This window comes from Hyperolius riggenbachi, chromosome 3, assembly GCF_040937935.1.
Source record: "Hyperolius riggenbachi isolate aHypRig1 chromosome 3, aHypRig1.pri, whole genome shotgun sequence".
NCBI lineage: Eukaryota > Metazoa > Chordata > Amphibia > Anura > Hyperoliidae > Hyperolius > Hyperolius riggenbachi.
This window is the reverse complement of record NC_090648.1, coordinates 261,736,049-261,750,236: the sequence shown is the minus strand read 5'-3', so window position 1 is coordinate 261,750,236 and position 14,188 is coordinate 261,736,049. Positions and strand designations below refer to the sequence as shown.

Below are 14,188 nucleotides of genomic sequence, written 5' to 3'. Positions count from 1 at the left end.
CTCGAGTGCCAAGGTTAGCCATCACTGCATCTAGCATGTAGATTTCTTTGATTTTGAGGAGTAAAGCCGATTTGGGAGGTGGCATATTTTTCCAGGTTTGCCCTAAAAGGGATATAAAGCAAACATGAGCAATAAATGCATTTGAGTGTTTGGAAAAGTGTGGGCTATACCTGTGAAACAAGGCAACCCAAAGGTGCGTACACACATGCGACTATAGTCGTTTGTAACGATCGTTCCCCGATCTTTACCAACGACGATCGTTACAAAAAACGAACCACCGACTATTAAGGCAAATGACGAACGAGCCAAATCGCTACAAAAGAAAGTTCTGTCTCGGCGGATTTTAACCAACGACGATCGTTTGCAAAAGTAGTACATCGTTGGAAATGATCGTTCGTACTAGGCTTGACATGCGCATTTCACTATTTCTCCATGGAACTTCTCATTTTTATGCGCAGGCGCAATAGTTGCTTTCTGTGATGTAACGTTCGTTCTAACGATCAGATCGTTACACACATTTTAAAACTACCTTTACTTAGGTCGTTCATCAATTAAAAGTTCGTTCGTCGTTCTTAACGAACGATCGTTGTCGCATGTGTGTACGTAGCACAAGAATTGATCTGGACATCTTTCCCCAAGACTTCAGAAATAAAATGTGCCAGAAGGCCTAAACCAGCTGACAGCTTCACCAACAGTGCAACTGGTCTGCACTGACCACATACTCTGTAGCACCTGTCAGAGAAAATCAGGCCTCACTGAAATAATTTGGAAGGTGTGCGGTACCAGTCGTACAAAATGTTATAGGAACAATCCTCCAGGATAGCATTAATCGAGGATTTGGCCACACTGTTAAAGATAAGTTCCCATGCTTCCTTATCAAATGTGCGATTCAGCCTATCCTGCCATTTACACATAGTAGGGGGTGACCTCCTCAAGCGACTGGTACCAAACTACCAAATACATATGAGATATAAGCCCCTTTTCTGAAGTTTTTGTTCAAGAACTCTTCTTCAATCTCACATAAGTCTGTCCTAAAATTGTTTCTGATGTTAAAGTTAACCAATTTAATTCTGCAAAAAACTGTGCTAAATAGGGTATAATATATATGCCCAGATATTTGAAGATAGCTAATGTATTATGCCTGTAAATTACGAATAATGCAGTTTCTGCTTTCTGAGGCAAAAGTCAGAAGCTGTCCCTAAACTTCTTAAAAAAAGATGAGTAACATGGAGGCTGCTATAGTAATTTCCTTTTAAATAATACCATTTGCCTGGCAGCCCTGCTGATCCTGTGTCTCTAATATTTTTAGCCATAGACCCTGAATAAGCATATGCAGATCAGGTACTCTGACTCTGGTTTATCCTGGATTAGCCAAATGCTTGTTTCAGGGTATTGACTCAGACACTACATATGCTAAAACATCAACAGGACTGACAGGCAACTGGCATCGTTTACGAGGAAATAAATATGGCAGCCTCCATATCTCTCTCAACTCCGGTGTCCTTTAACCTCCTTGACGGTCTAATTCTCCCCGGCAAGGAGGCAGCGCAGCACTTTTTTTTAAATTTATTTTTTTTCCAAATCTTGTAGCGAGCCGAGGGCTCGCTACATGATAGCCGCTGAGCGGCTGCACCCCCCCCCCCCCCCACCCACTCCGATCGCCTTCGGCGATCAGAGTAAGCAGGAAATCCCGTTCAGAACGGGATTTCCTGCTGGGCTTGATGACGTCACCGACGTCATGGACGTCACAGGGAATCCCGATCCGCCCCTCAGCGCTGCCTGGCACTGATTGGCCAGGCTGCGCAGGGGTCTGGGGCGGCTCGGCGCAGCGGATCGGCGGCGATCGAATGTTACAAGCAGCTAGCAAAGTGCTAGCTGCTTGTAACAAAAAAAAAAATTATGCAAATCGGCCCAGCGGGGCCTGAGAAATCCTCCTGCGCAGGTTACGGGATAACCGGCAAGGAGGTTAAGACTTTATGGCTCATATGCAATTAACTTTTTCTCCTGAGTTTTCTCCTAGGAGATAATTTTTCATCTTATCTTTTAAAATAAATTTTCAGCACTGCAATTGAAAAAGTACCAAAAAGTAGATGAAAATGTGCTATCAAAATTTTGAATATTTTCTTGGTTGCTGGTGGTTTAAAAAAAATATTTTATTGACAACTTGTGAAATATCTGAAATATCAGTTAGGAGAAAACTAAGGAGAAAGAGTTAATTGCTTATGGGCCTATGTGTCTGCTTAGATCAAGTAATATCTACCCAGTGATAAAATTCAACAAGTTTCAATAACAGCAGACTCTGCTATTCATTTTCTTTAAGTAGAATTAAAAATACATTAAAATGTGTCCAGCTTTAAAAACTCGAAGAATGTAGACAGCATAACACTGCAAAAATAGGTTAAGCCCAATATTACCTCAATGGCGACACTGCCTTCCTTATTTTTAAAAAGCTGAAGTTCTTCTAAAGACTTTTTATCTTCAGCAGTAAGAATAGAAAAAATCTCCTTCGAAGGATCCTACAAGAAAAGAATAATTAAATTATAAAGCACTGTAAAGAACATTATAATACAACATACTGAAGGATATATACCTCATCATCCGCTGGGATTGATAAATCATCCAGATGTATAATCTTACCATCCTTTCCTATTTCATTTACTACAAAGTCAGAATACCTTTCACAAGACAAGACAAAAAAAAAAAAAAAAAAGATAATGTTAGATAATAAAAAAAAAAATGCAATTGAAGAAAGGCATAGTGGTTAAAGGGAACCAGATGCCAGACGTACAAAAAGAAAAAAAGATTTCATACATACCTGGGGCTTCTTCCAGCCCCATAAGCCTGGATCGCTCCTACGCCGCCATCCTCCGCTTCCTGGATCCGCCAGTACCGGGTCCCGTCACTTCCGGCGGACGCGGCCAATTGGCCGCATCACAGGGGCTCCCAGCATACCCTTACGCGTGCGGCTGCGCAGTAGGCAGCCACGAGCGTAATGGTTTGCTGGGAGCCCCTGTGATGCGGCCAATTGGCCGCGTGCTGATGCCGACTGGCCGAAACTACGGGACCCGGAACTGGCTGATACAGGAAGCGGAGGACGGCGGCGTGGGAGCGATCCGTGTGTATGGGGCTGGAGGAAGCCCCAGGTATGTATAAAATCTTTTATCTGGCGTCTCTGGTTCCCTTTAAAGGTGGGTACACACGTCAGATAAAAGTCTTTGGAAAATGAAAGATCACAGACCAATTTTACCCCCTTCCATGTAATATGAGAGTCATACTCTACACAGTCTATTTTATGGAGCTGAACTTCCCATTAGATAAAAATCTTTGCAAGATCCTGCACACAAAGATGCTGTACACATGCAAAAGATCAGTATCTGCAAAATATCAGTTCCTGCAAAATACATTCAAAGCCTATGGTATCTGCAGATCTGCAGAGTATTATATTAGCAAAATGCAGTCAGATCGGCCGCAGATTCGTCCACAAAATGCAGTCAGATCAGCCGCAGATTCTCCCACAAAATGCAGTCAGATCAGCCGCAGATTCTACCACAAAATGCAGTCAGATCGGCTGCAGATTCACCCACAAAATGCAGTCAGATCGGCTGCTACAATGTAATATATACAGCCCCTCTCTGCTCCGCTCCCCTCGTTCCCCCCTGTGCTGTCGCCGCCTCACCTCTCAGATCGGACCGGGCAGGAGAGGAGATAAGAACCAGCCACACCAGCCACGCAGTGAATTTAAATGCAGGAAGTGACATCATCGGTCACGTCCAGCATTTAAAGTCCCCCGTGCGGCTGCCATGCGCCGGTGTGGCTGGTTCTCATGTCCACTCCTGCCCGCTGCCGATCTGCGTGAGGCGGCAGCAGCAGCATCGGGGGAGCGGAGCGGGGGCTGTAAATTCACATTATAGCAGCCGCCTCGGGGACTTACATGCAGGAAAAGATTTTTTAAAAAAAAGTCCCCTCAGCTCGGGGGCTAACACTGCCACAGCAGGAGGCCCGCAGCAGAAGGCTTGGCAGGCCGGATGCGGCCCGCGGGCCACCAGTTGGACAGCACTGCTGTAGAGCATAGCAATATCTGCTTGCGGAGTTATGCACAGCCTACTGTGTTCTCCCCACTACAAGTACAGTATCTGTCATTTTACAAAACATCTTAAGTCAACATGACACCTGTAAAGAACAAAATGTTTAGCAAACTTCTGTTCTAACATCAATGACGTCTATTCTTAATTCAAAAAGGGAGATGTTTATATTAGTTACTCCCTAAAGCTAACCTACATATATTACATGAGAATAAGCAATGTCATAAGCTTTTACTATATTATAGACTGTATTACCTCTCTTTTAAGATACCAGAAAAACCTTCGTGTACACTGACAAATTTAGTGATGCCAACATCAGCTTCCGTCAACCCATGTTTCATCATATCAGCAAAAGTTTCACCTTCTTCAGGTTCCTCCAAGGGTTCATTTTCCTCCTCACTCTCCTCATCTTCAATCTTACCACCTGGAACATCAGCAACTGCCTCTGTTTCTATGGCTTTTTTTGGTTCTACTACAGTGTCATGTAGTTCAGTTAGGGTTTGTTCAATAAAGGAACTTTCTGACACCTTCAGTCTTTTTGATTCATCAGAAATGAGGTCTTCAGTGGAGAGAGGACGTTTTAGCGAAACTGTGGTCATCTCAACAGACTCCATTGTTCTGATGGTCCCGTGGAATGTTTTCTATAAAACTAGTTAAATATTAACAAGATAAAGCTGAAAATACAATAAAAGAAAAACACATAAGAGCTTTTATTACCGGTAGTTACAATTAGCATTTTACAGGTGGAATATTGGCCACCTTTACAATAGTTCAGAAGGTGGAGAGCAGAATTGATATTTTTACCTCGTAGTTCGCTTCAGTACTCAGTAGCGGTAAACCGCCGCATCCCCGAGCCAAAACGAGGGCTTTAGACCCCCCCAAATCCCCGGGGGACAATCCGGGCAGCACTTCCTGAAAGAGGCAGAACTTTCTGCTGTAGCTCTGCCTCTACTGATGTCAATCGCCCTGGATCTCCGCCTCTCCCCGCCCCTCTGTCTTCCTTCACTGAGAGGGGCAGGGAGAGGCGGAGATCTGCATGGCGATTGACATCAGAGGCAGAGCTACAGCTCAATGCTCTGCCTCACAAGGGCAGCAAAATCCACGACCAAGAAATTTGTGGGATTTTGCCCTGGGATTTGAAGGGGGGGGGGGGGGGGTCTCGTTTTGGTTCGGGGATGCAGCTGTTTACCTCTACTAAGACTACTGAAGCGAACTACAAGGTAAAAATAGCAATTTTTTGTTCGCTTCAAATACTATGCGTGTAAGCTAAAAGACAAACTGCACAAAGTCTGCATTCAAAACCAAGAAGGTTGTTCAACAGACTTGTACACACATTCCGACCTGCATGATAGTTGGTGAGATTAATCCTCTGGATTGATCCTCTGGTTGTTGTCAGTCATCTGGTTATTTGTCAGCTGTACACACACCCAACTTATCTTCCAACAGACAAGTTTGGAAGATAGAATAAATTAGTACGGGATATCAACTTACATATTCCCCTCTCCGTCTCACCTTACAAATATGCCAAACTTTACACCTAAAAGATCTAAGGGAGCCAGAACCTATTCCTAATATTAGTCAATTTATTGCATATGACAGTATCAAAAAACACACAACAGTGAACAAGACGCACACAAAAACCCCCCATAAAATCAACTACGTTTCATCAGCGGTATATAGCCAGGCTAAGCAAAAAATAGTGAGTCTCTGGAGTGCACTCCTATCAAAAAAGATTCACAAATATTATTGATTGCAATCCTATTAATCTTCAGGCCCAGGCTTCAATACTCGTTGATAATTGTGACATCCAGAACGGTGGATGTCACAATTATCAACGAGTATTGAAGCCTGGGCCTGAAGATTCCCTTAGATCTTTTTGGTGTAAAGTTTGGAAGATAGTTGGACAGATTGCTGGTAGGTGTTTATGAACCTTTAGAAGCTCGATTGCCAGAGGTCACCTAGGCATCTGCTCAGACCACGATGGATGTTATAGATGTCTGTCTGCATTTTTTTATATATTCTCCCATCTAGGGCTGTACATTTAAAGTGAAGTTGAGATGACGCTAAAGGAAAAATGTATACATACCTTGGCTTCCTCCAGCCCCTTTCGGCCTAATTGGTCCCTTACCCTCCGCCTCCTGGATCCTTTGCTACCGCTCCTGGTAATTCGGTCAATTGGGACTAGTCGGTGGAGGCCAGCCGTGCACGCTCCCCGTCATGCTTCTGACTGGGAGCATCCTGCGCAGTACTACAGCGCAGGGGCAGAACGCTCCAGGCCACGGGAACGCACTAACCACTGACTGGCCGGTTTACCAGGACCCGTGGCGGAGGCAGACAGCGAGGGATCAATCGGGGCAAAGGGGGCTGGAGGAAGCACCAGGTATGTGTAACTCTTTCCTTTGGCGCCATCTCAGGTTTACTTTAAGCATCATTTTTGCACGCCACTTGAGTTCTATTCAGCTAAATAAGAAGGCCCTTCCCTCTGTCTCCCCTATATTGATTGAGCTGCCCTATTTTAGATCCAGAATTTAACGGCGTGCAGACATCCAATTTTACCACTTCCTTATAGTAGTGAGAACTAACACATTTTGAATACTATGGTCAGATTGTGTAGGTAATCTCTCATACTTCAAGAAAATAGTAATGCTGGCCAATCGAATTGTGTATCCACCCTAACAATATCCTTATTGATGCTGGAAGTGACAGGCTTACATGGATAAAGGAGTACAGTAGTGTCAGCTTCCTAGTCAACAGTCCTTTGTTTTCAAAAGCACACATCTTCTTCAAATAGCTTTAAAAAAAAGGTCTGAGCTCTGTTAGTGAATAAATGCCTTGTATGTTGTGGGTTTTTTTTTGGTGTGTGTGTGTGTGTGTGTGTGTGTGTGTGTGTGTGTGTGTGTGTGTGTGTGTGTGTGTGTGTGTGTGTGTGTGTGTGTGTGTGTGTGTGTGTGTGTGTGTGTGTGTGTGTGTGTGTGTGTGTGTGTGTGTGTGTGTGTTTTTTGTCTTTTCAACTTACAATTTTACTGCACAGTAATTGTTTTGTGGTAATTTTACTGGTACTTCAGGGCGCAATTCCACTTGAGCGGCGCGCGTCTGCGTGACGCGCGCCGGCTCTTCTGGGTCTGCGGGGAAAGCAGACGAATCCCATCAGCCGTGCCATTCACGGCTATGGGATTCGCAGCCTTCCGCGCCGATTCGGATGGAAAAACCGGACGAATCGCTAGCTGTAGCGATCCGGCTGGCGATATCATTGCACCCTATGGCAGAGCTTCCCCGCACTATTCGCCTGCGTGGAAACTGCGGATTTGCGGCGGTTTCCGCTCAAGTGATAACGCGCCCTCACATACAAGTGAACATTTTATAAGAAAAAAATAGCAATTTTTGTTTGCTTCAGTTTATCTTTAAGTAAGCTGGTTATTTAATTGGTTGGTGTGTGTACGTACTTATCAGGTAAACAACTTCTTGTGCAGTTGGTCATGTTGTGCGGTTGGTTGTGTGTATGAGCCTTTAGAATGATCTGAAGTTTGACTGAATCTGCAAATTAAATGAAGGGAATTTTTTCACTATAGCGGAAAACTATATTTTAAATAGGATCTGTTCACATCTTGTCAGTCTGCAACAGATCCAGTGCAGTAATCGGTCTGCCATTCTTTTTCCTTGCATGCGTTTCTCTAGCCTATGGTTAAAACGCCTGCTCCAGGCACAAACCAGACCACAGTGAACAATCGGAGCGGACACTACAATGTCTGCTTCCGCTAGTTGTTTGAAGTTTGGCTCAAGAGGGCACCTAGTCTTTCCCATTGTTCATGCACCTTGTGAACAGATTTTGTGGGCAATAAACAACTCCTCTATATTTAACATGCACATCATTTTCAGCAGATATAATCCTGATTATTTTATTTTTTTTCAACAATAAACGTTTATTAAAACATTAGGATATTACAATGCAAGTGAAATGCCATGACAGTGTCATATAACATATATAGTACAAATGAGTACATAGAAGCTACTTTAACCACTTAACAGCAATGTATCGCATTAAAACGCCATGTGTTGAGCCTGTTAACGGCAACATGACGTTTTAATACATTACGCGTTCCCGCAGCCGCTCCGCACATGTGCGCCACGCTCCCGCCGCGGTTTCCGTCAGGATTCAGTGTTCAGCGGTTGGGGAAGAGGACTGAGCGGTCCTCTACCCAATCGCAATGCCTGGAATGAATGGACGTGACCGCGATCAGCGGCCATGTCCATTCATAAAACAGGAAACCGTCACAGTGTAGTTAAATTATCGTGGTCACGTCCATTCATAAAACAGGAAACAGTCACTGTAGTTAAATGTAGAAAAAAAAAATAAAGTGAACACTTCCTATAACTGAAAGTGTTCACTAGCGCCATCTTGTGGCCAAAAAGCAAAATACCACATACAGGCACATACATACTTACACAATACTAATAGTTAACTTACATTACTAAAGCCCCCCCCCCCCCCCCCCCCAAAAAAAAAATCAGCTCAGCTTTTTTAAATCTATATGTAGGGATTTTTTAAATCTATATCTTATGATCTTACTTTACGACATAGGGGCTTGTAATTATGGACCGGACAAAAAACAAAAACAACAAAAACAGAAAAATAACACCTATATTTCAAAATAATATATTGTCGCCATACATTGTGATAGGGACATAGTTTAAACGGTTTAATAATCGGGACACCTGGGCAAATAAAATGTGTCTTTTATTCACAGGAGAACGTTTAATTTTAAAACTATAATGGCCGAAAACTGAGAAATAATTTTCTTCCATTTTCTTATTTTTACCATTAAAATGAATTTAGAATAAAAAAAAATTCGTAGCAAAATGTACTACCCACAGAAAGCCTAATTGGTGGCGAAAAAAAATAAGGTATAGATCATTTTCTTGTGATAAGTAGTAATAAAGTTATTAGGGAATAAAAGGGAGGATCACCGCCAGGTGAAAATTGCTCTGGTCCGTTAGGGTAAAAACCCTGGGGGGTGAGCTGGTTAATGTACTCTGTACTCCTGTTGTGAACCTGGTATGGCAGGGTGATGTTCCGTTTTGTTGAGGCCTAGTCAAAGAACTCCTGACAATCATCTGTTTTAGATTGTGTGGTTGCCTATATGACAAGAGGGGAGGTTTAGGGCAGTGTTTCTCAACATTTTATTGGTATGGACCCCTTCTAAAACCCTGTACTCACCAAGTACCCCCTAGCATAGTAAACATTATCACAAGTACCCCTTGACAAATATATATTTAATCGTAGTACATGACAATTGGTTTTAAAGGGAAGGTTCAGGGAGGGGATTAAAAAAATTAAAATAAATTTCCACTTACCTGGGGCTTCCTCCAGCCCGTGGCAGGCAGGAGGTGCCCTCGCCACCGCTCCGCAGGCTCCCGGTGGTCTCCGGTGCCCGACCCGACCGGCTGCCAGGTCAGGCTCTTCTGCGCTCCATTTCCTGGCAATTCTGCGTCCCACGCCGGCGCGCTGACGTCATCGGACGTCCGCCGGGCTGTACTGCGCAGGCGCAGTAGTTCTGCGCCTGCGCAGTACAGCACGGCGGACGTCCGATGACGTCAGCGCGCCGGCGTGGGACGCAGAAGTGCCAGGAAATGGAGCGCAGAAGAGCCCGACCTGGCAGCCGACCTGGCCAGGTCGGGTACCGGAGACCACCGGGAGCCTGCGGAGCGGCGGCGAGAGCACCTCCTGCCTGCCACAGGCTGGAGGAAGCCCCAGGTAAGTGGAAATTTATTTTTATTTTTTTAATCCCCTCCCTGAACCTTCCCTTTAAACTATTTTCAAGCATTTACTATTGCTTTTAATTAGCTAATTACTAATTTGGTGTTGTTTAAATAAGGATTTTCCAAAACTCAAAATTTGCTATTCTTGGTTAACTATATGAAGCCCGAGTACCCCCTGGAACCATCAGAAGTACCCCCTGGGGTACACGTACCACACGTTGAGAACCTAGAGTTTAGGGAATATCTTTCTCAGTTTGTGATCCTTGTGTAAAATGGGATGAAGTTCCTTAGCAATCCTCCTTAACCTCCCCGGCGTTCTATTGAGATCGCCAGGGAGGCTGCGGGAGGGTTTTTTTTTTAATAAAAAAAAAACTATTTCATGCAGCCAACTGAAAGTTGGCTGCATGAAAGCCCACTAGAGGGCGCTCCGGAGGCGTTCTTCCGATCGCCTCCGGCGCCCAGAACAAACAAGGAAGGCCGCAATGAGCGGCCTTCCTTGTTTTGCTTAGATCGTCGCCATAGCGACGAGCGGAGTGACGTCATGGACGTCAGCCGACGTCCTGACGTCAGCCGCCTCCGATCCAGCCCTTAGCGCTGGCCGGAACTTTTTGTTCCGGCTACGCTGGGCTCAGGCGGCTGGGGGGACCCTCTTTCGCCGCTGCTCGCGGCGGATCGCCGCAGAGCGGCGGCGATCAGGCAGCACACGCGGCTGGCAAAGTGCCGGCTGCGTGTGCTGCTTTTTATTTGAAGAAAGTCGGCCCAGCAGGGCCTGAGCGGCAGCCTCCGGCGGTGATGGACGAGCTGAGCTCGTCCATACCGCTCAGGAGGTTAAGATTTCTAGGTGTGGGTTGTAGGTGACATCCAAAAGGGACACGGTCCCCTTTCTGGTTTTACTTATATTTCAGGAGTTTAGTCCTGTGGATGATGCTGGCTTTCCTGATTTGGGCCTCAGCCATAAGAGGACTTGTTTAACCCATTCGCGTTCCGTCGTTTTCACTTGAGCAATGATCACCTCCCATTGATTAGCCTATAACTTTATCACAATGAACTGATCTATATCTTGTTTTTTTCGCCACCAATTAGGCTTTCTTTGGGGGGTACATTTTGCTAAGAGCCACTTTACTGTAAATGCATTTTAACAGGAAGAATAAGAAAAAAAAAGACGGAAAAAATTCATTTCTCAGTTTTCAGCCATTATAGTTTTAAAATAATACATGCCTCCATAATTAAAACTCATGTATTTGCGCATATGTCCTGGTTATTACACCATTAAAATTATGTCCCTATCACAATGTATGGCGACAATATTTTATTTGGAAATAAAGGTGCATTTTTTCCGTTTTGCATCTATCACTATTTACAAGTTTAAAAAAAATAAAAAAAAAAATATAGAAATATTTCATCTTTACATTGATATTTAAAAAGTTTAGACCCTTAGGTAAATATTTAATTTTTTTTTTTGTTTTGTTTTAATATTAAACATTTTATTTGGGTATTTTTGGGAGGGTGGGATGTAAACAATAGTTTTATAATGTAAATGTGTCTTGAGTTTTATTTTTTTTACTTTTAGTTGTAGTTTTACTTTTTGGCCACAAGATGGCGGCCATGAGTTTGTTTAAATGACGTCACTCTAAGCGTAACATACGCTTAGAGAGACGCATGGGGGAGGCAACAGCCAGAAAAAGCTAAGCTTCCCAGAGAAGCTGTCGCTTTTTCAGCGGGGTAGAGGAATCAGTGATCGGGCACCATAACCCGATTCACTGATTGCCTGGCTAACGAACCGCTGGCCGGAAGCGCGCGATCGGCCGTGGGAGCGCGCATGGTTCCTGGACGTAGTTTCTACGTCCAGGAACTAAAATTGGTTAATGAAAGTGTTTTTAAGGCGATGCAGGTGCTTGTCTCGGTCCATCCTGTCAGACCAAATCCGGTTGTACCTTATAGCTTGGCTGTAAATTATAGAGTTCTTCATGTGCTTGGGATGAAAACGGTCAGATCCTAGGTATGTGTGACAGTCTGTAGGTTTGCGATACACAGACGTTTGTAGGTTGTCACCCCTGATGTATATGGTGGTGTCCAGAAAGTTAATCTCTGTGTGGGAGTAGGTAAGTTTCAATTTGATTGTGGGATGGCAGGCATTGAAGTTCCTGTGGAACTGGAGAAGATCATCCTCACTTGCGGACCAGATGATTAAAATATCAATGAAGCGGAAGTAGGCCATGGGTTTTATGCGACATGCATTGAGGTATTCCTCTTCGATTTTGGCCATGAAGAGATTTGCATACTGTGGTGCAAATCGTGAACCCATTGCCACGCCCATCCGCTGTAAATAGAGGTCCTGTCCAAAAGTGAAATAGTTATGAGTGAGAATGAATTTGATCAGTCCAGCAATAGGCTTTACAGGTATGCCCTGCCCCAGAAGATATTTACGGCAGGCCGCAATACCATCATCATGGGGGATGTTCGTGTACAGGGACTCCACGTCCATCGTCGCCAGTATGGTTCCCTCAGGTACTGGGCCGATGGCTGCCAGTTTCTTCAGGTGGTGGGTGGTATCCTGTATGCAGCTGGGTCTTTTACAGACCAGAGGTTTCAAGAGGTTTTCCAGCCACCCTGAGATGTTCTCTGTAAAAGTTCCGCTCCCTGAGATTATGGGCCTGCCAGGGTTTCCCTCTTTGTGGATCTTGGGAAGCATGTAAAAGCAGGCTGTTCTAGGCTCTTCAGGGATAAGGGTCCTTACGTGTTGTCTGATGTTTGCAGGAAATCTGTTAGCCATCCTATTGAGTGCCATCCTGTAGCCTTTTGTGGGATCCCCATGTAATTTGGCATAGTGAGTGGTGTTGGATAACTGTTTTTGTGCCTCCTGGATGTAGTCACTGGTGTTCATTATGACTATGGCACACACCACCTTTATCCGCTGGTTTAATAATAATCTCCTTAAGGGATCCGATTGCCTGTCGCTCCTGTGGTGTTACGTTCTGGGCTAGTGTCTCTCTTTTATTCAGGATCCTGTCGGAGATTCTGCATCTGAATTTGTTGATGTATTTATCCAGGGCCGGGTTTTTTCCTTCTTTGGGGGTCCATCTTTTTTTCTTCTTTTTAGATCTGGTGCATTTTGGTCCATTATCCATTGTATCACAGGCACCCTTATCATGGTAGTGTTCCTTGAGTCGCAGCTTTCTGAAAAATTCCTCCATATCTCCACAGAGTGCAATCCTGTCTATGGGTCTCGCAGGGCAGAATGACAGGCCTTTGGAGAGTACTGACAAATAATAAATAACATCTCTGCTGTAAGAATAAACAGAAGTAGTAGTTGTGTCACTATTAGTGATGATCAATGAGATGCAAATAATTGTGTGGATGTAGGTTTATGCAAATGTATGCAACTTGAAAATGGATGTTCACCTTTGCAGTTGATTGGCCCATTTTTAAGCTGCATACAGTTTTATAGAAAAATTGCATAATCCTGCATCTCATTTAACTTCTCTAGTCACTAGTGTGACATCCAGCTGAGCAGTTATGCAAACTGGCATTCAAATATCATTTTACTATGTATTTTAGTACATAAAAAAAAAACAATAGATTTATGAGCTGTCATTTGTTTAAACCAGTGCATTTGTGTGTTAACACATGTAACAATTGTCATTCCCTGTGCCATTGTACATGATTTTTAAAAACACTTTGCTTATGAAATCAATTTGATATGTTATTAAATTGGGTTTGGTGACTATAAATTGTTATTACAGCAGTACTGTATTCTCCCCATGTACATCCTGCATAGCGGTTGTCAATCCACTGAGACCGTTGTTCACATTGCCTGCAGAAATGTTCTCTATTACCCATAAACCTGGTTCAGATCGTGCATGAGGAATGTGTAAGAGGGAGAAACCACTCATTCTCTTGCAGTGTACTTGCACATCAATCCGACCTGTACCCAGCGTTACATTGCCCAGGGCTTGACCGATGTTCTTTGTTCCTATCTGCACCCTCTACATGTATTCAATAATGGGGAGGGTGAGAAAAGGATAAACAAGCGTGTATGTCCAAAAACGCCACTCTGTGTGGTCACTTTATTTTCATATCAAAAAAGTTAAAGTGCATTCCTGAACAAACAACCATGAAAGTCGACAGATCTGTCAATACTTTAAAAACAATACAAGGCCGGCGCACACTCCACGCCAAATACACTCCGCCCCACAGCAAAACTGATTCTGAAGACAGGCCACTACAGCCTGTGAAGCATGCCGAGAACAATATGGGATGGAGGCAGAACTAGCAAAAAAAAAAAAAAAAAACAAACCAGAGTCAGCAAGTCCTTTTGCAGCAGAGTCGGCTGAGCAGGATGAAACTAG

The 14,188-nt window shown here is 44.0% G+C and overlaps 1 protein-coding gene and 1 long non-coding RNA gene across 4 annotated transcripts in view; one reads left to right on the top strand and one right to left on the bottom strand.

Annotated features, from left to right (window-relative positions):
- LOC137563596 (uncharacterized) overlaps nucleotides 1–4,585 on the top strand; it is a 32,689-nt gene extending 28,104 nt beyond the window's left edge. For both annotated transcript variants that reach the window (XR_011030386.1, XR_011030385.1), the window contains one exon: nucleotides 4,350–4,585. This is a non-coding gene — a long non-coding RNA (uncharacterized lncRNA). The remainder of the gene's footprint in view (nucleotides 1–4,349) is intronic.
- Nucleotides 1–14,188, bottom strand: part of PUS7 (pseudouridine synthase 7) — a 94,265-nt gene that overhangs the window by 59,634 nt on the left and 20,443 nt on the right. The window contains exons 2-4 of one of the 2 annotated variants that reach the window (XM_068276258.1): nucleotides 4,338–4,756; nucleotides 2,591–2,675; nucleotides 2,415–2,516 (exon numbers count right to left, since the gene is read on the bottom strand). In XM_068276258.1, coding sequence (XP_068132359.1) covers nucleotides 2,415–2,516; nucleotides 2,591–2,675; nucleotides 4,338–4,696 — 546 coding nt within the window. In that variant the 5' untranslated portion in view covers nucleotides 4,697–4,756. The remainder of the gene's footprint in view (nucleotides 1–2,414; nucleotides 2,517–2,590; nucleotides 2,676–4,337; nucleotides 4,757–14,188) is intronic. The other variant, XM_068276259.1, reaches the window with a different exon arrangement.